Below are 23,379 nucleotides of genomic sequence, written 5' to 3' on the forward strand. Positions count from 1 at the left end.
ATGTAGCCACCTGGTGAGAATACCTTCCACCACAGGTATCAATCTCATATGACCCAGAGCTGCTAGAGCAACTCAGTCCTTTAGATTCAACCACAGCATCCTCCAGTTTTAAACCTGCAGGTCTCCAATTTAATCTGTGATGTCTGTCATATACCTTACTAAGTCAAATATCAACAACTGCGAGAACAGTTCAGCGTCTGGACTTAGGCATAAGTGTTCCCACGTCTGTGGCCTTTAGTTCAAAATAATTGGAAGTTCTTGGGGCATGAAGCAAAAAACGAAACATATTCCCCTGTTTTCTGGAGTTTCTCTCCCAAAATGAAATGTTTTTTTTTTTTTTTTTTCTTGGTCAATAATAAAGAGAACAGACAACTAACTTAAAATATCATAAATATTTCTTATTTCCCCCTAAGACAATTTCCCCCTAAGACAAATTTGTTTTTGTCTCTAGGCCTGCAGAGCCTAGTGCAAGCTGTTTTTATTTAATGAAATCTAAGCACAACATGAAAGGGCTGCCTTCATTTCTGAAATGCCTAATGCTGCATTCACTACATTAGGCTATTGGACTTGCAGCCTGAGAACCCAGATAACCTAAGGAAGAGCTAGTCATTAGCATGCCAGAAGCTGTCACCGCTGGCGAAGGCTGCGTGTGAGTAGAGAGTGCAAGAAGCACTGAATTTTAGAGAATCAGCTCACAGGAGATGGAGCAAGGGACTGGAACTGCTTCATGCTCATCCCCATCCAAAGAGGTGAAAAGTTAAGGTATCTACTGACCAACAGATTTTCAGGAAGTCAACAAGATAAGAGTTTGCAAAAGGTCAAGGAGAAAGAGCAGATTTAAGACTATGACTTGAAGTAGTAGTGTATGACATAGTTCTCTCTAACCCGATAGATATAAGTGTCTCTTTCTGGAGAGGATGTGTACTATCAGTAACTATCTGAACTCAAGATGATGTTGCTAGCACATAGGATTACTGAGTGCCCAGTTTATTAATATGATCTGCTATCATAAATCACTCCAATAGCACATAAAAGCCCTTGCAAGGACCTGCTATACCGTTACTTCGTTCCCTGCAGTACCACTACATTATCTTCCACAGAGAGGCTCAAAGCGAACAGATGAGACTTAGCTTTACGACACATATGCAACCTCATCACAACCCCTCTAAGATCTCTCGGTATGCACATAAAAATTGCAGGACAAAACGAGGGACATGGGTCTGCCTTCATGTCCTTCCTGTCCTCCATCTGCAACACCACATGGCAATTATTCCATTCTGAGTGCTAATTTACTTGGTACATTTTAAGGGCACCTGCAGAACTCAGAAGCATACGCTATTGGTAATAAGCCCTTAGCAGTTCTAAATAACCAAAACATTACAACAAATGAGCATGGTGAATAGTCACATACCCATTTCTCATTGATTTCAATGGAATTCAATGTACCATGTCTGAAAAATTATACTATGCAGCTGATACAACACATACAGCACTGCATGAATAATAACGGATATTTCCTTTTTTAACTTATAATTCCGCAAATAGCACTTCATATGTTATATTGATTTGAGGGCACAAATAATAAATTATGGCCCATTAAAATCAATGAGGGGTGAAAATACAATTACTGAAAATAATTTGGATTAAGATAAATATGATTGACCTTTTAGCATTTTTTCCATGTTTTCAACAAAATGGCCTGAGAAACACATTTAAGATGACATTTACATGTGAGTGGCACAAAAGGATAAGAAGAGAGGTTGGACCTACAAACCAGACAGTAAAATGGCTCAGGTGAATAACAAATACACACAGAATTGCTCTGACATTTATTTCTTATCACTTGCTTCTTGTTTGTCCCTTATCAAGCTTAATTTTCTGCTGATAAATCAAATACTGAAATCATCAGTACTTTTCTTTCAAAACCTGAAATTTCTGAAGGTTGTACAGTATATGCTTAATCTTCTGGAAAACAGCATTAGCACAAGCATGGGCAATTATATTTGAATCTCAAATAAATGGATTTAACAGACTTCTGCAAAAACTATATAGATAAACTAATCATTCAAATGACTCAATAAAGTAAAATTTAAATGCTTGAACAGAACAATAATGGTACCTACTAACCATGCCTACAAAGAGCTGAGAGATTCAGTAGATGCTAAGAGCAGCAACACACACACCTGAAAATAACCCTAAAAGCAAAAACGACGTGGAACATTCTTCTCATGGAGGGTGGAAAGATAAACAGCATAAAGAAAAATGACAGAAAATCCAATTATAAATAATAAAAATATCAACATGCAATCTTGTAAGTTGCATCACTTTTTTTTTTTTGTTCTCATGCAAGACACAGCAAAATTACTTTCAAAATCAGAATTTTTTCCATTGTCTTTCAGAACATTAATACCAAACTAGCATAAGTGCATTGTTACCTCAAAAGAAACATTTTTCTTCCTGTATCAATGAACTTAATCATGTCTCTTCTGCTGCTTGCTTTTTTAAAGCACCCATGTGCTATGGGGTGGTTCTTTTGAACTAATGAGATTAGAGACTTTTATTATTACAATCTACCAGTAAAAGGGAAAATGTGTCTCACTGGACTTTACAGCAGAAGTTTCAGTATTATGTATCTTAATGGATTATTTCATTTGAATGCACAGAAACAGACTGCACTGCGAAGCAATGAGAGAGGAAATAATATACAGAAAAGAGAAATCTTTTAACAAAAAAGTCATACTGAGATGATACATAATGTACAATTGGCATTTTTGAAATTATCTATTCCTCCAACACAGGATTTAACCTTTTCTGAAAGAAGACTGAGCATCTAGTTTCTCTGACTTCAAAGAGAAACTTCTCACTATGTTGCACTTCAGCCTTTCAAAATAATTAGAGGTAAACACAGCTATCATATAAGTAAACAGGTGATTTAAATTGTCATCATTAAGCTTCAAAGAAAAAACCATTTTTTTTAAACCAAATTCACTGCATATCACAAAGTGCAGATCATTATATTCCATCTGTAGCCTCATTTTTTACTGCAAATAACAAGACGGACCACTTTGAGAAGCAAATCTGAACTAGATCAAGGGAGACTTCCTCAAAGCTGGAAGATTTCTACCCAAAGCTTTAGCAGGGAGAAAGCACTAAAACTGCTGTCCACTCCCTAACAGCTGCAAAACTGGTGATTTCACATATATGCACTGTACTAAATGTCAAAAGATATAAAGAAAATCTGCTACCTTTGCAGTTTCACATGCCACACAGAGTAAAGGCAAAAATCCACACAAGGTTTCACAAAAAATAACAAGGCAGCTACTTGTGAAATCCTGACACTGGACTGTGATGATCTCGGAAAGTTTTTCAGGAAGGAGAACACTTCAGCAGGATTTAGAGCTGTGCAACTATGTAAGACAAATAATGGAAAAGTGAAATTTCTATTTGTCTTTTTGTATCCCACTTTAGGATTGAGTCAATTTATTGGACAAAAAATAGAAAATACCCAAGCCAACAGCACAGGCCACCTTTCAGGCCAAGATAAGCCCTACAGATCACTTTCAGTTCGTAGGCTGGCTGGCACTGGTGCATAGTGAATCAAATGTAGATTATTTGAATTTAATCTTTCAGCTTTAAAGTGAGGCTTCTAACACGAAGCCATGCTTTATGGAAAGAGCTGAAATTGCTTTAGAAAGACCTATATAAGTGCCAAGCATACCACAGTAAAAAAAAACATCCACAGACTGGGACTGACTTCTGCACTGTGTTTGGAAAGCACCTGGCATCCCAGATCCTGCTCTGCAAGAAGGCTTGAAGGAGTAATATTAACACAAATAAACACCATATTTTATAAATGTGTGCTGTTTACATGGCTCCTAGAGTCAATTAGTTCATTACCAGGAACAACAGCAAGGTCTGTTTCCTCGTAGCAAAGTTCTCACACACTGCCATATTATTTTCATTTCTTTATAAAGAACCTACTGATGAAAGAAACTGCCAAAAATTACTAACTAGAGCAGATTATCATTTGCCTGCTTTAAACAGTGCTTTCAATAAAAAGCATTAGGTAAGCACCATTTTATGGGAGACATGTCCTGCACAAAAACATCACTTCTAGAAGAAAATCTTCAGTGAGTGTTTCGAGAAATGCTGGAACAAATTGCTCAAGACAGGAAAACACACTCATTTTAGCACTGGGATTCTTGTGCATGTGGCTGGATGAAGGTGCTGATAACATTTGTTCTCAACAGCACTAGTGGAATGAGAGCTGCATGCTGAAATGGGGGAGCTGGAGCTTCCAACATCTCCATTCCAGCCCTCACCCAAAACAACATCGTTGGTGGCTTCTACTAGGGTTGTAATAGAGGGAAAGCTTCCAACATATCAGGATGGATAGTCCGAATTCCCTTGGGAAGGAGGGGTACCTGCTCTGAAAAAGGTGACACATCTGGACATTATCATATATTAGGCAGGAACCTTAAAGCGCAGAAATTGTGACCTTCCCAGAATTGTTTCACACCAATCTTTTCTTTAGCTACTGGTACTGAAGCAAACAGTACAGAATTAAACTATTATTTTTAAACAGAACAAAGGTTGTTACCAAAAAGGACAGACTAAAGTTAGAGAGAGCACAAAGCTACTCTAACTCCCACCAGGAGAGTGGGAGCCAAGAATGGCACAGCCTAGTGCCAGAATATTTTGCTGCTTACATTTCTCTTAGTCTCAAATACAGGATTAAAATAACCAGGAGCCAGTGAGTAAAATTTGACAAGTAGGATCTATATTTAAAATAATAAAATATCCCCCCAAAAGCTTTGAACTTTTTATAATGCTTTGCACTTTTGCATAAGGTGTTTTGTGCCAGTATATCTGGTTTCAGGCTGAGTGACACATCCTTCAATCTTATCAGACAGATGGGGTTTTTGTTTGTTGCTTTTCTCCACCTATTTAATACATATAAGTGCTCTTCTCCATTTCCTGAGATTTAGAATAACATATTTAAAAGACATTCAGGACTCACATTAACATCTAACCAGCAGCAAAAACTGTCACTTCTATTTTAGCCCTCTTAGCTCCCTGATTAGAAAGTTCTATTAACTGAATGACAGCAGCAGTTCTCAAAGATAATCAAGACGCAAGGTCAGTGGTTTATGAAAGAAAGTCCCGGCCTTTCAGTGCACCGCTGGGACCTGAGCTGAGTACTAGCTCAAAGAATGAAAAGGCAGAGACATACAGTCCATCAGTGCGATACGCCTGGAACCACTCAAAATACAACCATACATATCTCCTCAGATTGGTGCATGACCACTGAAACATCAACTCTCAAATGGAAAACCCCTATAAAAGGTGGTTGCATAGACACTATCTGAGAAATAATGTGACAGTCAGCATTGCCAAAGTCATACTTTATTAAAACCTTGAACTGTTGATAAACAAGTGTGACATTTTATCACAGTCACCCTTTAACTCAGAGAATTCAAAAAGAAAAATCTTTAAAAAATCTACTTCCTTGATCCCAACACTACATTATCCCTGTGGCTCCAATTCTGTTAGTATTCTGAGCTCTTAAACAGTGAGACCCACATACAAAGACTTTTACAAATGTTCAGTGCATTTTAGGAAGTTTTGGGGGCCTAACAACTACCAGCCCTCACACCACAGCCTTACTCTTACCCCTTACCTTACTCTTTCCCCTTACCAGTGTGAATCTGGCATAGAGGGCCTGACCCTGTATGATTCATGCTCTTCTGTCTTCAAAATTGATGGATCTGTAAATTTTGAGACTCCAGAGCAAAACTAGGGACCAGCACTCATGTAAGGGAGGTTTTTATCAGGGGAGTGGCAACTGGTGCTTCACTTCCCGCAGGTGTGAGCCTCCTGCACCATCATCTGAAAGCAGATGATTCGGCTGCACACTTGGTACTAATCCTGCTCATTTCCCAAAGAGACATCTTTGGTTTTAGAAGGAGCACGACTGGACTCTTTGAACAGCAATATTTCACTCCGAGTTGTGTTTTCTGAGCACGCTTGCCTCCTCCGAGCTGCTCAGAGCCGCACGTGCAAATGGCCTCAATCACCCATGCTTTGCCATGTTGTCCCAAGAAGCACAATCATTGAAGGCTACAAAAGTACCTGCCAATAAAAAGCCTTTAGGAGATGCACAACAAGAAGTGATGTATAATAATAATAATAAAGTTATTAACTTTATTATTGAAGTTGTTATTATTATTAAATAATAATAAATCAGCGAAGTTGGTTGAGACTGCCTTTTCTGACAGGGTCTCAACATCACTTAATGGGTTATTTGTCAGAGATGGCCTCTGGGGAGTCTTGCCTCTTGCATAAGCCACGATGCTGGTGGCGGGGGTTCTGTTCTGCTGCATCCAGTGGCAATGCTCTGCTTCGTGCACCTGAGCTCTCCAAACTGTGCAGTGCAGCTTTCGGGAATTTCATTTTCCATGGTGACCGAATTAACTACTTGCAGTTCTCTCCTTCTTCAGTCCTAATTCAAATAAGAATATCAGGATTGTCTAATCTTCACTCCTGCTCTCTGAAAGAGAACATAAACATCTCTGCATCTACCTCATAGAAAGCAAAGCAAACTGAGCTCACTCTTAAGACTTCAGCTACATTATTTTAAGACTGAAAGATGATTTTTCCCCCCCACACCCGCAGAGAGGGCTTCTCCAGAAACCCTGTATTTATGTACCAAGATGCTCACATCTCACTACTGCCATAGAGAAAATAATTGAAACCTTTTGCATCTAAATTCTTGTATTCGCACATTTTTGTCCTTGTTCTTTAGGCATTCCACAGTTTAGGCAAAGAAAAGCAAAGACCAGGTAAACACTAAGCAAACAGTGAGAGTCCTTGAAGTTTACAGAGTTTCAGGACACCTACCCTTTTCATTACTAGATCAAATACAAGCTACGTTGATCCCGACTCCAGCAGCTTAAGACAGGAGGGCTGGTGGAGCATGTGAAATGAATGCAGTGATCTAAAAACTGAAACAGCCGCATCACAAATTGTTCTGCTGCCACTGGATATCCCAGGAAACTCTGGATCAAACTTCACTGAGAGGTTAAGGAACAAGCAGACCATCTAAAGACCACTTCCACTTTTACTCTTAAAGATGATTTTCCCAAGAAGGTGGCAAATATTTTCCTGCTTTTCCTAAAATTTCCTTGTTTTATAGGACCACATTAGACTCCAGTCCCCAATGCTCTCAGTCAGACACTTCATACAAGCCCAACATTTACATTCAGATATATTTTAGATCATCCTCTTTGTTGTTTTTTCTGCAGTAAAGATTTTATTTTTCTTTACACTAAAATATGAAGGGGTTACTTGAATCCATAAAGGGAAAAGTCTTTCACAATCTGAAATGCATTATTACAATTCTTCTCCCTGTCACTTAAGTTCACTCATTTGATTGATGATAAACATTAGATATTAGATTAGATTAAATATTAGATATTAAATATATAGTACAATACAATGCATCAAATATTTTTAAAGGCATAAGAAACCGATGAGCTTTTGTAAGTAGTTGGTGCTATTATAATGAATAGGCTGTCTCCTAAGGTCCTAAATCAGAGGCTGGGGGTGCTGTGTTACAGCTGCTTGGTGCTTTTACATGCATGTCCCATTAAAGTTTATTAGAGCCCAAAGTACTGGGCCAGCCCTGATGTGCACACCAAATTGAATCTGGGCTAAAACACCCTCCACCATGGTGCCTCTCAAGCCAAAGGGTCACACTGGAGGGGTCCTACAGCATTTTTTGGTGTTGCAGCTATTTTATAGCCATTCCCAGGCACAGAGACATGGGGGTTGGACAAAAAAAAGGTTTAAATTCCAGCTCCAAGCCAAGCACGAAGAGCACAAATCTCAAGCGACTGCTTTTTGGAACTGTTCCTAACTGATGAGTCCCCTTGGTTTTCAACATTTTTCAGACTGCTGCCTGAGATTCCTAGCCAGGCACTCAAGGTCAAAAACATGGTTTTTAACTCTATGTTTCACTATCCCCATGACGGATAAGGAATTACAACTCCTGCACTTTAAGGCAGGAGTCTCCGCTTCATGTTTCTACAGCACTTTGAGATCCTCAGAAGCGAGGTGATGTGTAAGTACAAAGTATTACTATTTCATGAGTTGGGAAAGACCCTCATGTTTCAGAAAATGGGAAGTTGTGTGTGTATAAAATATAGAAACAGCCACTTGAATTTACATGGCAAAGAAAACAAAAAGAGAACATTAAGATTTATATAGGGTTTTTTTTTCCTATTAGCTTAAAAAAATAGAGCATGGTTAGAAAATTAATATTTAGACCACTGCCACAATCCAAGTCTTCTTGCTGTTTTTGCTACGCCTTTAACATCAAAGTTATATCAGTTCATTAGATGCTCATGTTATCATTTTTGATGAATACCTATATTTGCATAAATTGCACTATGTATATGTAGATAATTATTTAAAAAAAAAACTCACCTTTTTCACAAGTTTCAGCTAAGACAACTTTTAAGTAACTAAATAGACCAGAGACATTCAGAGTAAACATTTACTATCTGTAAGTACTACACAGCTCCCCGAATTACCAGTTTTATACCTAGTTGGGGCTACAGTATTAGCTTTAATCATTCCCAATGAATGGAACTTTGCCTCCCAACTTTGCCATTCTTTTCATATATTTTTTTTTTGTGTCCTGCCTTGTCTGACTGCAACTATTAAACATTCCTTCTTTTGTGACTTAATGTTGTAATTTGAAAGAAAAATGTAAGAGTAATTACTGCTGTAATAAAACATGAACATACTGTAGACAACTCTATGGAATTTTAATTCAGAAAACTAGGTTCTTATGTTTGTCTGTTCTCCTTTCAATGAGCTGTCACCCGGTGTACATCTTATTTTCATGAATTTATTTTGAAATGTTTTTTTGTCAACTTCAGCTTCAAAAGCACAAACATAAAGCAAATTACAGTGTTGCTAAATAAAGGCTTGAAATGCAATCTTCTTATAGAAATATGTATGCCTAACACAGCTTCCCTTTTTATGGATTGCTGTGTGGAAAAATATGAAGGCATAAATATTAGCAGAGCTGGTTCTTTTTAATTTCTTTGCACTTAGATATGGCCTCAGTCTAAAGAATCTAACCAGACTCTGATAGTAAAAGATTAACGGTCCTGCCACACCAACCGGCTTGACAAAGGAGCTTAGCTTAATCCTTAAGGCAGTATAAGATGTCTTATGAGTATTACTGTGTAGGAGCATAACTTTAATAAACAGTGTAATGCAATTTTCAGTATTTTTACTGATGTAAAGTATGGAAGATGAAAAAAATATATTGACACATCTATTTTTTTCCAAGAAAAACAGATATTAGCTATAAAAGCTTTTTTTTTTCCAAGAGAATATAGAGATTACTTTTATTCTGAATTTCAAAGATGCTCTGCTTTCATATACTGCTATACAAAAAAAAAAAACTATTAAAAAGAATTAAAATGGATGCAATCTCACCATCTACGCTCAGAAAGAGAATGCCTTACAGTTTTGGCTGAACTGACTCAGGCCCTGCTTTGTTATAGCTGCCCTTAGTTGTCACCTCTGATCTTAGTCACAAGGATCTCACGCACTTCCTGTGAGCAATGTACTCAATTTTAAATATAAATCGATTTTTTTTTTAAGTCTTGAGGACTTAAATAATGGTTTGTCCTTGGACTTAGTCTGACCTTGGCTGATATCACCTCTTGCACTTCCAAGTGGAATTAATCTTTTCTCATTTGCTATAGACTCTTCAAATTAACTATCGCATCTGAAAGTTTGGAAGTTAGTATCCTAACTGTCATCTTATAGCAATTTCTTTCCACATTATGCATCACAAATAAGATATGTCATCTTCATAACACGTTGAAAAATATCCCTAGGAAGTTCTACACTTATAAAAAAGATCAGTTCTGAGAAACTTTAATAAAGTCGATGCATCTTATCATCCATCAATTTATTCTAGATGTACCCAGGAGCACCACTATAGGCATTTGGGTTTTGTCAGGATTTTTGCCATAAACTTCATTTATAAGGTGCTCCTAATGCTGCAGTTTTACTGTATCCCATTTCAATACGAAACCTGGAAGACCTCGTTTCAAGGTCCTGTAATCTCCTTCAAATCTAGATGCAATCTGATGATATGTGGCCAGTGTTAAAAAGTAAAGGAGAAAGTATTTTAGTGATTTATAAACCTGATTTTATACTGGAGGACCTTTTTTTTTTTTTGCATCTCAAAAATCTTAACAGAATGGAGTTGTTAATCAAGATTCCAAGTATATCATAGATTTCTTTTTTCCCCTCAAATCAAAGAAACGCACAGATCCAAGTGGAGTTATTCCACATCGGTACCAGTGACAACTCTGATGGGGAGCAAGCAGTGGCTGCAGGAGCCCAAGCCACCACTACCCTTTGCAGGACAAGGATCACCATCCTTCCCTGTCTGCCTCCTAAGAAGCGGTGCCGAGTTTCAGATGGGCACAGGGGGGAGCTAAAGGTGACTCTAAAGCATCACGTCATTTCCCAGGCCAAATAGCCACAGGCATTATTTAAGACACCCTGAAAGCTACTCTGGATTGCACAAATTACTGCAGATCAAAAGGGATCACTGTGCTGGCAGAAATCAGACACCATGTCCACAGATATCCTCCTGGCCCCAATATCCCTGGATTCACATCTGCCAGCTGCAAAAAGTACCTCTTTTGAGCCCTTAGGCCATCACAGACTCTCCAGCAGCACCGCTGCTAAAGAATATTCAGCCTACCCAGAACAGCCTCGTGCTACTACTGAGCCATGGAGCAGATACAGGAAGAGCGAACAATTTTGTTCTAGTTTTCATTTTACTTTTGAAGAACTATAGCTTCTGGCTATTCACAAAAATTAAAAGAGAAGTCAAAATTAAATCTGTGAATATGATAATTATGTATGGGAAGAGGAGCATTAAGGCTCAGCAGTCTTGCATTAATTAGATTGTGAGGGTATTAGTAAACATGCCATCGTCTTCAAAAATTCTTCATTGACTGAAATTAAGATGCAGTTGTCAACATTTCCAAAGAAATGAACATAGTAAGAACACCAGAAAACACATTATAAATGAAATAGTATCTAGGTATATAGAAAAAATCATATTACAAACAATAGTAATAAAAAAGCTTGGCCTCATTTTTAAACCTGAGTTTCTAAAGTAAGCAATGCACTCTTGTTTCCTCTGAAAAGAACATGCCTAGTGAAGGAAAAAAAAAAAAAAAAAGCATGTTTTGTAGACGGTGACTTAGATGACAGATTTCTGCTCTCTATGGTTAATCTTAGCTATTTCCAACTCTGAAAACCTGGCCCATGATGTTACCTATCATATTAGGCTGCTGCATGCAAGATAAATGCTGAAAACCAGTCTCTTTTATAGGTCTACTAAACATCTGGCACTGCACTCTAATGACCACAATTTACGTGGCAGGCACCCTGGGAAGCCCTGGGAACACTTGTGCCCAGACCTGGGGACCCGCACAGTCACGCTAGGAGTCTGCGGTTCTGAGTCGTATTCTCCTGCCATTAGGGAGGAAATTCCAGAGGGTTTGGCAGAGGGCTGAAACAGTCCTCTGAAGCAGGGCTAGGAGACCCTTAGGAGATGCTGTTAGTAAAATCCTGTGGTTTTTTGCAGGTAAATGCAAATATTGCCCACGCTCCATATCACCACAAGCAAGCTCTGCCCACGCATCAGAGTGTAGGACACACAAAACTAAGGTGTGAGCTAAAAAACCACGCTAAACATGCCGACCCCAAGGCAATAAACGCCTTCCTTCTGTCAAGCATATTAACTTTGGCTTAGCAACACACAGACTGCAGCTCCTGAGCTGCCAGGGCAGAGCTGACGCCTCTCCAAGTGGCTCAAAGGGAGGGCAGAGCACGCTCGCGTCTGCTGGCAAGATCCCACGCAGACATATGCTCCAACATCATGTCAGCTGGCACTCAGCAAGAGGGGGAAGCCCTTGCTGAAGTGCTGGTTATTATGCACAGTCCTATCCACGTCCAAGGATCTCACGGACAGCGTCAGCAGTATGCGACCAAATGGACCCAGATTTTGTAAGGCTCATGCTGCAAAGGAACCGATACTAAAAAGAGAAGTGAAGTTGGAGTGGTGCTACAAAAAGAATATACAAGTAGATGAACAAATGGAAATAGTAGCGACTTTGCTATAAGTTTTTAATTTGTAAAACACATTTTGGATAGTCATCAATGATAACATTTATACTTCTTATATTAAGAAATAAAATATTTAAATAAATTATAAAGTGTCCTTTCAAAAGACAAAGTGTCTTTTTTCTTTTCTTCACTTTTTCATAAAAGGAGCTTGCCTACAAGGCAAGCAGGCAGAGGTAGATTAGCTGGGGAAGGACGGACAACATTAACTCTGCGCCACTGTCAGCTGCAGCAGAACATTGACTGTATTCGGAGATTTTATGTTCCTATTTTAGAGTCAACCAATATGTCAAGATGTGTAGAACTAACCCTTTTAGAGCAGCATTAGAAATAAAATGGTCAGCAATACAGTTTAGGAGCATGTTTGGTCATAGCTGTAATCTCCTGGGATGAAACTCACCAAGGGTCTGCAAGACTGACCCAAAGATGCTGCAGCAGGGCAGGAAGGAGGCAGCACAAGTTGCACAGCAGCATGTTCTGCCTGTGAGCCTCTGTGCTCCTAATAAACCATCAGGGATGCGACTGCGCCATCCTGCCAGAGGATGGCAGAGGAGGAGGTGAGGGGAGAAGGGCCTCCACTGTTTTGGCCAAAAGCTTTCTTATAAAAACTACAAACAAGTCTTGGAAATCGTAGTGGTTTTGTTTGCTCAGGTGCAATACAACTGTTCTGCTTCAAACCAAAGTTAACAAACCTGGCTTGAGCTACAGCCCGTGGGCTTTCCGACCCCATCTTCACTAGCTCTGGGATCTCTGTATTGCACTTAGCACCCAACTGTCACATGCAGCCGGCTTGGCCATTGCCTTGATTACCGGTTTCCTCAGAATCCTTCAGTTTAGCATGAGTCAAAAGGGTGACCTTCATAGAAACCAAATAAAAATGTTCATCCATAGAAAACACAACACAGGTGAGAAAGATGAGAGGAAACAAGCCCAAATGTGACCCACGTTGCTGTCAATGAAACACCACCGGTGCCTCCAGCTAGCAGAGTACATTTTGACCCTGTGCAAGGAATCATAGAATCATAGAATCATAGAATGCTTAGGGTTGGAAGGGACCTCTAGAGATCATCTAGTCCAACCCCCCTGCATACGCAGGGACACCTAGAGCACGTGGCACAGGACTGCATCCAAGCGGGTTTTGAAGATCTCCAGAGAAGGAGACTCCACAACCTCTCTGGGCAGCCTGTTCCAGTGCTCTGTCACCCTCACTGTTAAGAAATTTTTCCTTAAGTTCCTATGGAATTTTTGATGTTTCAGTTTCCGGAAATAGGAAATAGGCAAGCAGCCCGTCTTCAGCAATAAATGAAGGTTCCAGAAGTCTGTTTCTTAGCAAACAGTTTCCTGAACTTAACAATACACTTCTTCAACTTTTCTGGGCATAAGCTCGATACAGGTACATATTCGCACAAACTTTCACTGTTTTCCTTAGAGATAGCTCTTAGCACCAACACTCTGGTGAGTGTTATTAAATCTACTCTGGGTATTTATGACCTGCTATAGCTGAGGGCAAGGTATACTCTAATTTAATACTGCCCAACAGCACAGGCTTTACCAAATATTTTCTTTCTGCAGTATTAGAATCATAACATCATCTCAGGATGGGAGTAACAGACCAAACTAAAAATATAGTATTAGCTAAGGTACTTGGAAGCCCTGGTAAACAAAATGCATATTCCAAATGCACTGTTTACTGAAAAATATCTTCTTCCTCTTTTTCCAGGTTATTTCTTACCAAATCATCCATTCTGTGATGGAATTTTTTCTATAGCTACAGTGAATATTGTCTTAGGGTTTTTATTTGAAGACAAAGCACACATTTATATATTCAAGTTCTACGATATTTACAACAGTCCAGAATACTAAATCCGCCCCCCCCCACAAAAAAAAGCAAACCCCCAAAACAAGAAAGTCAAACTGATCTATGCTGTCTGCATACCATGTAAACCTATTACTGTTCTCTTTCCGTGGAGAGCATTTCACACTACCAGTACACTGTCACCGTGAAAAAAATACTCAAAGGTGATGTCTAGTAATTACATTGGCTTGCCCTCTCCATATTTTAAAATAACCCAATCTTATCCCAAAGTTTTCTAATAATGTTCCTGAAAGGATCCAGTATTTACTACTGCACTTCACATACACACTGTGCTTCTCTTGCATTGTACAGGAAAAACTACCTCCCTGAATCTAGTGCAGGCATTAACAGTACTTCTAGCTTTGGCTAATCCCAGCTCAGATGTTGTATATGCTCTCCAGGCACATGTATAGGTTTCTCAGTGTAGAGCTCTATATTACAAACAGCACCATCAAGGGACGACTCCAAGGGGCACCTTAGAGCTCTGCTCCACCATTTGCACTTTGCACTTCTGTTGCGAAAAGACTCTCTGAAGGCAGAAACTTACGTCTTTCATTTGTCCCTTCTCTTCCCATGTGACTCTTATTCTAGACTATATTTGTTTTTTCTTCTCCAAGAGTGACAATGGATGTTGATTAATAGAGGTATCTGAACTGAAAATATTTGCTCTTCAAGTTGCTAGGAAACTTTAGTAATTACCCTGGTCTTAATATCCTTAGCTTTAACTGCTAGAGCAAAACAGCGATGACTAATGGAGACTGCTTAGGGATGAGGTGAAGTAGCATGATGCTTCGTCTCACCTTCAAAGTAGCTTTTATGCTGTCACATCAGCTTATATCAGCACCAAACGACTGCTGATTTGATCATAATTGCCCTAATTAGAAGTTAAATTAATACACTGAGTTGTTCAGTATCAATGCCACTTCAGCATCAAGGATGTGCATACAGAGCATTACTGAGCAACACAGGTTGAGCTGATCCAGAAGGTCACTGGCACAAGGAAACTTCCTGTAGTCTCTTGCTCTGAAGATATCACACAGTTAAGGTGACATTCAACTTTGACTTACAACCCAGGACAGGGACAAAGGGAAAACCTAGGGAACTCCACTGAGGGAGATCTGCCAGTTGTGAACAAGAATTACATTTCCTGTCATTGAAAAACTCCTTTGGTTCAGACTTACTTCCACCAAGGATAAAAGCCCTTTAAAAGAAAAATTTGTCTTCATAGAGAGAAAAATAGCCCAAAATGCTCACAGTGAAACATAGTGTGCAAAAAGAGTAGAATATGGCAGATTTAAATGGCTATTACATATAACACACTCCAGCATGTACTGGAAATATAAATGTGGTCACAGAAACTAATGATGTAAATGGAGATAATCGGAAATAATTATTTTTGTTTCAAAGAAACAATAAAGCCACCTCAAGATTTTGCATATTGATAGAAGCTCTATGGGGCAAGACTGTCTTCTAGCATGAGCCGCGATTCATTCCTCCACTTTCAAAGTAACAACAACCATTTACTTTCCTTTATCGTCTCAAAAAACCAAGAATGATCAGAACACAGCTGTTTGGTGTTTAGGTAGCTTTTATTGTTCACGTGATTCATGTAATAATATCACGTATTAGGTGCATATTAAATGTCTTTCAATTTTCAGGCACATTTGAATATTTAATGGTACCTCCATCCTTTCTAATGAACTCTTCTAAGCAAGAAGTCCTGACATCTGCCTGGAGTCACGAGCTCTATTAGTCAGAGTCCATCTCTAATGGCACTTATTTTATAAAGAATTAAGCAAGAGTGATAACAGTGAAATGCTCTCCTCTTTTTATTATTTTGTTGGCTAACATCAGTGTTCTCTCTCAAGCATACACTGGCATCCAAATTCTATAAAAAATTTGTCCAACGACAGAACAGGGCCCTTTTCAAAAGCTGAACAAAATAAATGCTTAGTTGCACAGCTAACTGCTACCTAGTACCAATAATATGCAAAAGACTTCAAGATACTGTAAGTGGAAACAGTGTCAAGCGAGGACTGCTGGCTCTTTGCAGAGGTGCCAAGCAATTTGGAAAACTGCTAAAGGTACCATTTTCCATCACTGTCGTATCCTCTGTATTGCACAGTAAGTGTTATCATCTAGCCCACACAGAGGCTGCTAAAAAATTTCAGACAAGAATCATCAAAACGAATGAGCCCAGCGTTATGATGTATTAGGCTGAAAAAGTAGACTACTGTAGTAGCTCAATAGCAAGAAAATTGAAATCACAAGATAGTCATTATTCAAATACTGAGTAAAACTGGTGAAATGTAATTGTCTCTGGAGGGTGTGCGTGTGTGTGTGTGCGCCTATATCCGGTTACATTTTCCTGTCATCACAATCCTACTTTTTTTAATACAAAAAACTCTGCCATCTTTATGAGGGTTTTAATAAACTTAAGCCTAACAAATTAAAGCAACTGCATCACCTCCAAGAAAGAGATGTAACCAGCAAAACACAGAAGAGGCTTTTCGGAGTCACACCTTGCTGAGATTCATGGCCCGCGGATGTGTCCCCCAAGAAGGTTATTCTAGAATAAAGTCTCCCCCTTGTGGAGCTCTGACATTATAAGGCTCCATGAACTATGCAGCGGTTCGATAAAGCTCACAGCGCATCCCGTGCTGTATCATAAAGTCTGTGCTCCTTCCTCTACAGGTGAGGATTTCATGGGGGCTAACGGCAACCTGCAATGAAACCACGGTGCAGAACTTGCTTCAGCTCAGCGGGCTCAGCCCACCTCGGGCAAGACAAGCCATTTTGCTCTAAGTTGCATCACGATTCAGTGATAAACGCACTTGAGAGAGAGTGAAGCCCCCAAACGATTTCGCTCTTGTCCCATTTCTGCGTTCTGCAGCAGCTAATTATGAAGCTTGGGTCAATGACCCCACAAGTCATTTGAGGCAGGAATGGCAACGGTTTAACTACTTAGGTAGTAAATCAAATTTTCAGATTGTTTCTAGCCGATTGAATTAGAGAGAGAACATAAAGCATGGCAAAGAGTTTCACCTTTTTAGGAGGGAAAAAGTTCCTATCCAAGAAAAAACAGTTTTGTCCCTGAGTAGTTGTGGCTCAGAGATTATGGGAGCTACAGGACTATTTGCAGAATCATTCTTCCTCAAACACTTCATTAACTACGCTGTTCTCTAATCTGCATTAATTTAAAGGGATCACAAAGATTTCTTTGCATATGATAATTTACATTATTAAGAAACCATTGCGATCATTTAAATTCGCACGTTGATTCCAATACTCTTTTAAGGTAGTTTAAGCCTGGGTCTAAACTCACACATTTGTCCACAAGACTGATTTTGGTATGCTGTGTTTTCTAGGAAACAGATTCTTTGGTGGCTTCCAATATTGTTTTATTATATATGCAATAACCCCATATTTTATTTATAGTACCAATTGTTGAGTCAATACTGGACAAAAAGCTTTTTAAGTATCCAAAACATGTTCTCACCTCATTTCAGATTAGTAATATAATGGTTAAATATTTGTTTCTTGTAAGTTTTGGAACAGTGCTAGGTTTCCAGTTTTCATTAATAACCTCCTATTTGTATGCAGTAATTACTTTTAAAATGCTAGCATTGTGATTCCTGCCTAGCCCTGTCATAAATCAACAGTCAATCTCGGTGCCTCCCCACAAAGGAGCAAAATCCTGCTTCCCTCAATGCCAGTGACAAAATCTCTCCAATTTCCGGATTACGCTCAAAGACTTGGTGAAGGACCTTAGCTTGATGGTGGGTGACTCCTGTCCTTCCTAGGCACAGAGGAGACGCGGCAGCGCAGCAGGGCCGGCTCCGTCGCGCCTCCGCACGAAGCGCCAGCTCCTGCAAGCAGAGGGGAGCTGCTATCGCTCTGCTCCCCTTCACTCCTTGACCTCTCAACAGCAACTATCAGCAAACCGTGTTCTCTGTGTCCACCGAGAGCTATGGACATCTGGCTGCTAGAAACAAATATACTGTTCATTCACTTTACACATCAGTCGACAATTTGTAACTGCCGTTGGTCTGGGACAGAGCGTGGAGAAGTGGCAGGAACCACTCTCCTCACTCACTGAAGCAGGTGCCTTGTTTTCCTCTTTTTATCTTTCCCTTTTTTTTTTTTTTATTCTTCCTTTTTTAATAAAGACTTCAACAAAAATGCAGTTTATACTGCTAAGCTGTGGAAAGTTACTAAAGCTCTGGCCATTGCTTCTGATTTCTGCTGCCTGATTCAGCGAAGAATGAGGCTGAAAAAACTATAGAGGCAAAACATTAAGAATCAAAACATGACAAATCTGAGCAAGTGACAAGAGACTAAAACAAAGACTTCAACCTAGCAAAAAGGATATTACATCTTTTAGCCATATTCTCAGGGATTTCCTGTTATCTTAACAGGATGGACAAGGAACTACAGTTCTTGCTGAAAGCAAAATAAAAAGGGTAAAGTAATTGGTAATTACAATACTGCAAGCTATATTTTAAAATCACTAATGCTTTAACCAAGTAACTTGATTTTCTAGCACAAAATCTTCATACATGATTAGCCAGCAATACAGAGTTGCACTGCTGTTAGTGATCGATGTACTCTGGGCTATTTCGATAATGTGTTAAGCTTTATCCTTGAGCAAAAAGTGTTTATGTGACTGTATATCATAACTTTTGTACGCATTGACACTGCTATGTGTAACTTGGATTAATAACTTCATCACTTATCATAGCTCTAAATATATATGTGTATTCTTATATTACGCACATCAGGAACAGCGCCGTAAACATTAAATTAGGTTTTCATATTAAACCAAACTATGGGATCCAGAAGCACAAAGTCCACCGAAAGTTATGAACACGTTCTACCTCCTACATCTGAGTGCAGCGTGTAGTCCACCACCAGCAATTGCCCATAGCACATAAATGGATTTTGCATAGTTTATTCAGCTTCTTGACAGATAAGCCAAGATTGTATCTGGGAAATTAATGAAACTGTGTTGTGAAAAATCTACCATTAATTGTCATTTCACACTGCCACTTTTGGGGCCATTAAAATAAGACAAATCATTATTGAAGTCATTTACCCCCTTACCTTTCCAAGCCTGTTTCCTTCAAACAGCAAGAGCTTTTCATCTCCTTCCAGAGCTCCCTGTCTCTTAAAATATCACGTCCTCCTCACAGCTACAGAATTTTATCTTGCTCTCCTCCTGCAGTTGTAATATTCCTTGCACTGTTTCAATTCCTTCATTTTCTCTCATTTTGGATCGGACTTTCATACTGTCATTCAAGCTGTCTCTCCAATGTCATACCCAACAAACACTGTCTCCAAAAATCTTTATTTCCTAGTTCTTGCAACATCTCTTTTCTTCTTTCTCTCATCATCACTGATCCTGCCTCCTTCATCTTCCAAAGCCCTGATGCCTGGGATCTTTCATGTTCTCCAATTTTTATTCTGCAGGAAACCTACATGTTCTGGGATTATAAATCCATGTTAAATATATGGGTCTGTTGGATTTCTAAAATAAATACACTATTAACATTCAAATTTGAACCCTTCTCTCCCCTCCTGTCTCCCTACGGTAGCAGCCTCCTTGCTGCCTTGTTTACCACGGTGGCGTAACTGTCTGTATGATCTCATGTGCATTAAAGACAGAGCAGGCTGAGAACACAGCGGGAATTGTGTTATCTTCCTTTAGACCCACCAAAGTATGTGGAAAAGTTATTAAGGCTTCAGCAGATTATTACCGTGAGGCATGAGCTAAGTGCAATGAAAGTCAGAAATACAATATCTGTGGGGTTTGGGCCATAACGGAAAATAGGAAAAAGCTAGAGGCGCAGATCTTTCCAAAACACAGGGAGACGTTATAATCCCCTTGGAAAATAACAGACCTGGAATACTGATTTTCAGTGTGCTCTACTAACAAGGGGAGCTTTGGAACCAGGAGAAACGACAGTAGGAGGTTACCAGTGTCAGACAGCTATGCACGTAAAGGGCCTTAAGAACCCATAGATGCCTTCTCAATTATCATTACTGCTCACAGAAGTCATATTCATATATATCTACATCTCATTACTACAGCTGTGTCAAGGAAGGACAGTGCAGCCAGTGGCCAAACTTGCTTTTTCTATAGCCAACAGCCATTACCTTTGAGAAGTTCTAGAAGAACCACATAAGAGAGCAAATAAAACCTGCAAGGGGATCACCATGAGCTACTTATCCATGTGAAGAGCACAACAGACAGCTCTTGCATAGAGGGAACAATAAATTTGCTGTATATCAAAGTCAGGAGCACCTCTAAACTCAGCCCAGTAACTTCGATTACAGAGCATCTTTCAGGAAGATTCCAGTCTTGATGTGAAGACACTAAGAAGTCGAGAATTGTCACTTTGCACCTGTCTCCTGATTTTTACTGGTAAGCCTGTACATAGCAAGCATTATCCAGAGGTTAAATAGAGAGGGGTCTTTGGAACCTTCAGGAAAACATGGAAGAACCTGACCACTACCCAGGGTAGAGGAATCTCTTCAGCAGGGCCATTCCCACCTTGCCCACCGCATGTCACAGCCTGCCCTAGGCGAGACAGCCTAGTCTGCCGGTCTCCAGTAAATGAGCATCCCAGTGAGGCAAGCCAGGCAGGTACTTCCTTTGCCAAGGAGAGGGACATCACTTTGCTCATCATTAGAGAGAGGCACCCCCAAAATTTTGAAGTGGAGACCAGGGTTGGCACTTTCTGCTCCAGAGGAGAAAAGAAAGGTCATCTAGGAGGCCAACGCAGCTTCCCAAGGCAGAACAAACCAAGGATAAACAGCTACCTACCGACCTTTCCCACCCAGGTGCCCAACCAACTCCTTTGGCACTGCTTCCATCCCACCGCAAGCGCTCGCCTGCCTCGTAAGGTCCCCCCAGCACTCCCACCTGCCACAAACGCCTTGCTCTGCACCCTCCCCTGCACGGTGGGGCAGAGAGCGCCCGGCTCCCGGCGCTCGCTCACCTTGTGCTCCAGGACGCTGATGTAGCCCTCGAGGAGGCCGGTCCCGCCGGGCGGCGCCGGGCGCTGCTGGCCGCGTCCCGGCGAGCGGCTCGTCGCCGCCGCCGCCACCTGCTGCCGCGGCTCCGGGTGGCCCCCGCCGATGCCGCCGTACATGAGCAACAAGCTGGTGCACATGGTGGTGAGCGCCGCGCACACGGCGAGCCCCTGGCGCTGCGGGGCACAGAGAGGCGGCTCAGCGGGACCCCCCCTCCCCGCCGCGGGGCCGCGCAAGTTTCACCCCGCGGAGGGAGGACGGGGAGGATCTCTCCGCTCCCGCGGAGCTCCCTGCCCGGCTCCCGGCCTCGCTCCCCGCCGCGCACCGCCCGCCCGGGGGCTCCACCGAGCGCCGCAGCCGGCGGCGCTGCCGCTGCCCCGGTGCCTCCAGCCCCGTCCTTGGAGCGCGCCCCGAACCGCGCAGCCCCCGGCGCAGCGAGACCCCCGACCCCGGCAACACGCGTAAAAGAAAAGCGGCTGGAAAGTTGCGCTCCCGCCGCCGCCCGCGGGGTTCCGTCCCCAGGCGGGGGAAGGCGGCCGGGGCGCCGTGATCGCCGCCCGAGCGCTGCGGTCGCTGCCCGCCCCGCACTCACCATCAGCGTCTTCATCCTGCGCGGCTGCCGGGCGGCCGCTGCCCGCTACGCTCCGCGCGGCGCGGGCGCCGCAGACATGGCTCGTCCGCGGAAGCGCCGGCCGGAGCCGCGGAGCTGCCCGCGCCGGGGCCGCGGCCGCCCCGCCCGCCGCCGCCGCCCCCGCCTCCGCGGCTCCCGGGCGGGTGGAAGTTCAACTTCGGCCCCCTCTCCGCTCCGCGCCGCCCCGCACGGCTGCGCAGCGCGTTACTCCGGTCCTCCCCCAGCGGGAAAGGCGCCGTTCCCCCCCCGCCAGCGGGATCTGCGGGAGCTGGCAGCGCTCGGGCAGCAGCCTGGATCCATCCTGGGAGGGGAAAAAAAAAAAAAAAAAAAAAAAAAGGGCAAAACAAAGCAAAAAACCCAAAACAACAACACAATCAACGCCTGCAACTTGTTCGGCGCTAGCGACCCTTGCGGGCTCGCTCTCCTGCAGCCTTTCCTCAAGCCCTCACAGCCAGTTATAAAACCTCCTGACACAGGCTCTCTGCCTTCCTTATTTATTTATTTATTTAATTTCTTAAAGTAAACCTAGAGTTTCTCACCGGCTTGCTCCAACTGCCATCTTCCTGACTGCTGAGAAGCTGACTGCTTTTCCACTCTCTTTTTTATTTATTTATTTTTTCCCAATTTTTATTGTTTCCTGCTTTGTGTTAATGGGGTGCAGTTCAGTTGCGAGAACTTCACTGAAGGTTCTTAAATTGCACAGATTTCTTGCTCTGGGAATTCCGCATTTATAAATGTGCCCATTCAAAACAACCCATTTTAAGGCTGATTTCTTAGGACGTTATTCAAATGACAGCATAGCATTTAAAAAAGTATCTTCATCATGAACATATTTCTCTTGAAATTACTCATGGAAATAACAGTTCTAATATATGGCTTTGCATCTAACCTATGCCAATATAACATTAAATATTACATTAAGGAGAAAACGATCAGCAGGCTAACTCAACCATGGTCATAATAGCAGCTTTCTCGTAGCTTCAATTGTCATTGAAATCCATTTTTCCATCTTTACTAATTCACTGGTAGACTAACAGTGAAACAACTGCCTCCTCTAGCAGGGGCACAGGATGAAGCATTTAGTGCCTGTTAAGGAAGGAAAAACTATTAAAGAAGCACAAATGTGTGGCATGTCAGGGCAGGGCACAGTAAACACGCTTTATGCTTTTCCAGAAGAGCGCTCCTATGGCATGCACACAGGCTCTTTATTCAATTTGTGGTTGGGTTGCAGGAGTAGCAGTTGTTAAGACAAACGAAGCAATATGCGAAGAATCTTATCGGGTCCTGGCGATTCTTTATTACATGGTTGCACTTGACACTCACATTAGAGAAACGAAGGGCCAACTTGATGAATCATTGAAAGCAAATTATCTGTGGCTCTCCAAGGCTCCCTGCATTAGGCTCTGAAATGCAGCTCGTGTTTCTCAACTATCTGCAAGCAGGTTGCTGCTGACTGACCTTTCTGAGCCTTACTAATATATTTTGCCATGCCACACTGAGGCATCATTTATATGATTTAGGCTCATAGCTCTATCTCAGGCAACTCATGCACAGGAGGTTTGATCAAATTCACTAAGCTTATGGTTTTGGGTAGAATAGCCTGGTTCAAAATCTACTGATAAAG

General features: G+C 41.4%; 1 protein-coding gene across 1 annotated transcript in view; it reads right to left on the reverse strand.

Annotated features, from left to right (window-relative positions):
• The window catches only part of ST6GALNAC5 (ST6 N-acetylgalactosaminide alpha-2,6-sialyltransferase 5), a 61,479-nt gene extending 39,709 nt beyond the window's left edge, over positions 1 to 21,770 (reverse strand). The window contains exons 1-2 of the mRNA XM_088526090.1: positions 21,717 to 21,770; positions 21,091 to 21,300 (exon numbers count right to left, since the gene is read on the reverse strand). Coding sequence (XP_088382216.1) covers positions 21,091 to 21,300; positions 21,717 to 21,731 — 225 coding nt within the window. The 5' untranslated portion in view covers positions 21,732 to 21,770. The remainder of the gene's footprint in view (positions 1 to 21,090; positions 21,301 to 21,716) is intronic.
• Positions 21,771 to 23,379: the final 1,609 nt, after the last annotated feature.

This window comes from Tinamus guttatus, unplaced genomic scaffold (genome assembly GCF_059628265.1).
Source record: "Tinamus guttatus ecotype Peru unplaced genomic scaffold, ASM5962826v1 Tinamus_guttatus_pri_ptg000242l, whole genome shotgun sequence".
NCBI classification, from domain to species: Eukaryota; Metazoa; Chordata; class Aves; order Tinamiformes; family Tinamidae; genus Tinamus; species Tinamus guttatus.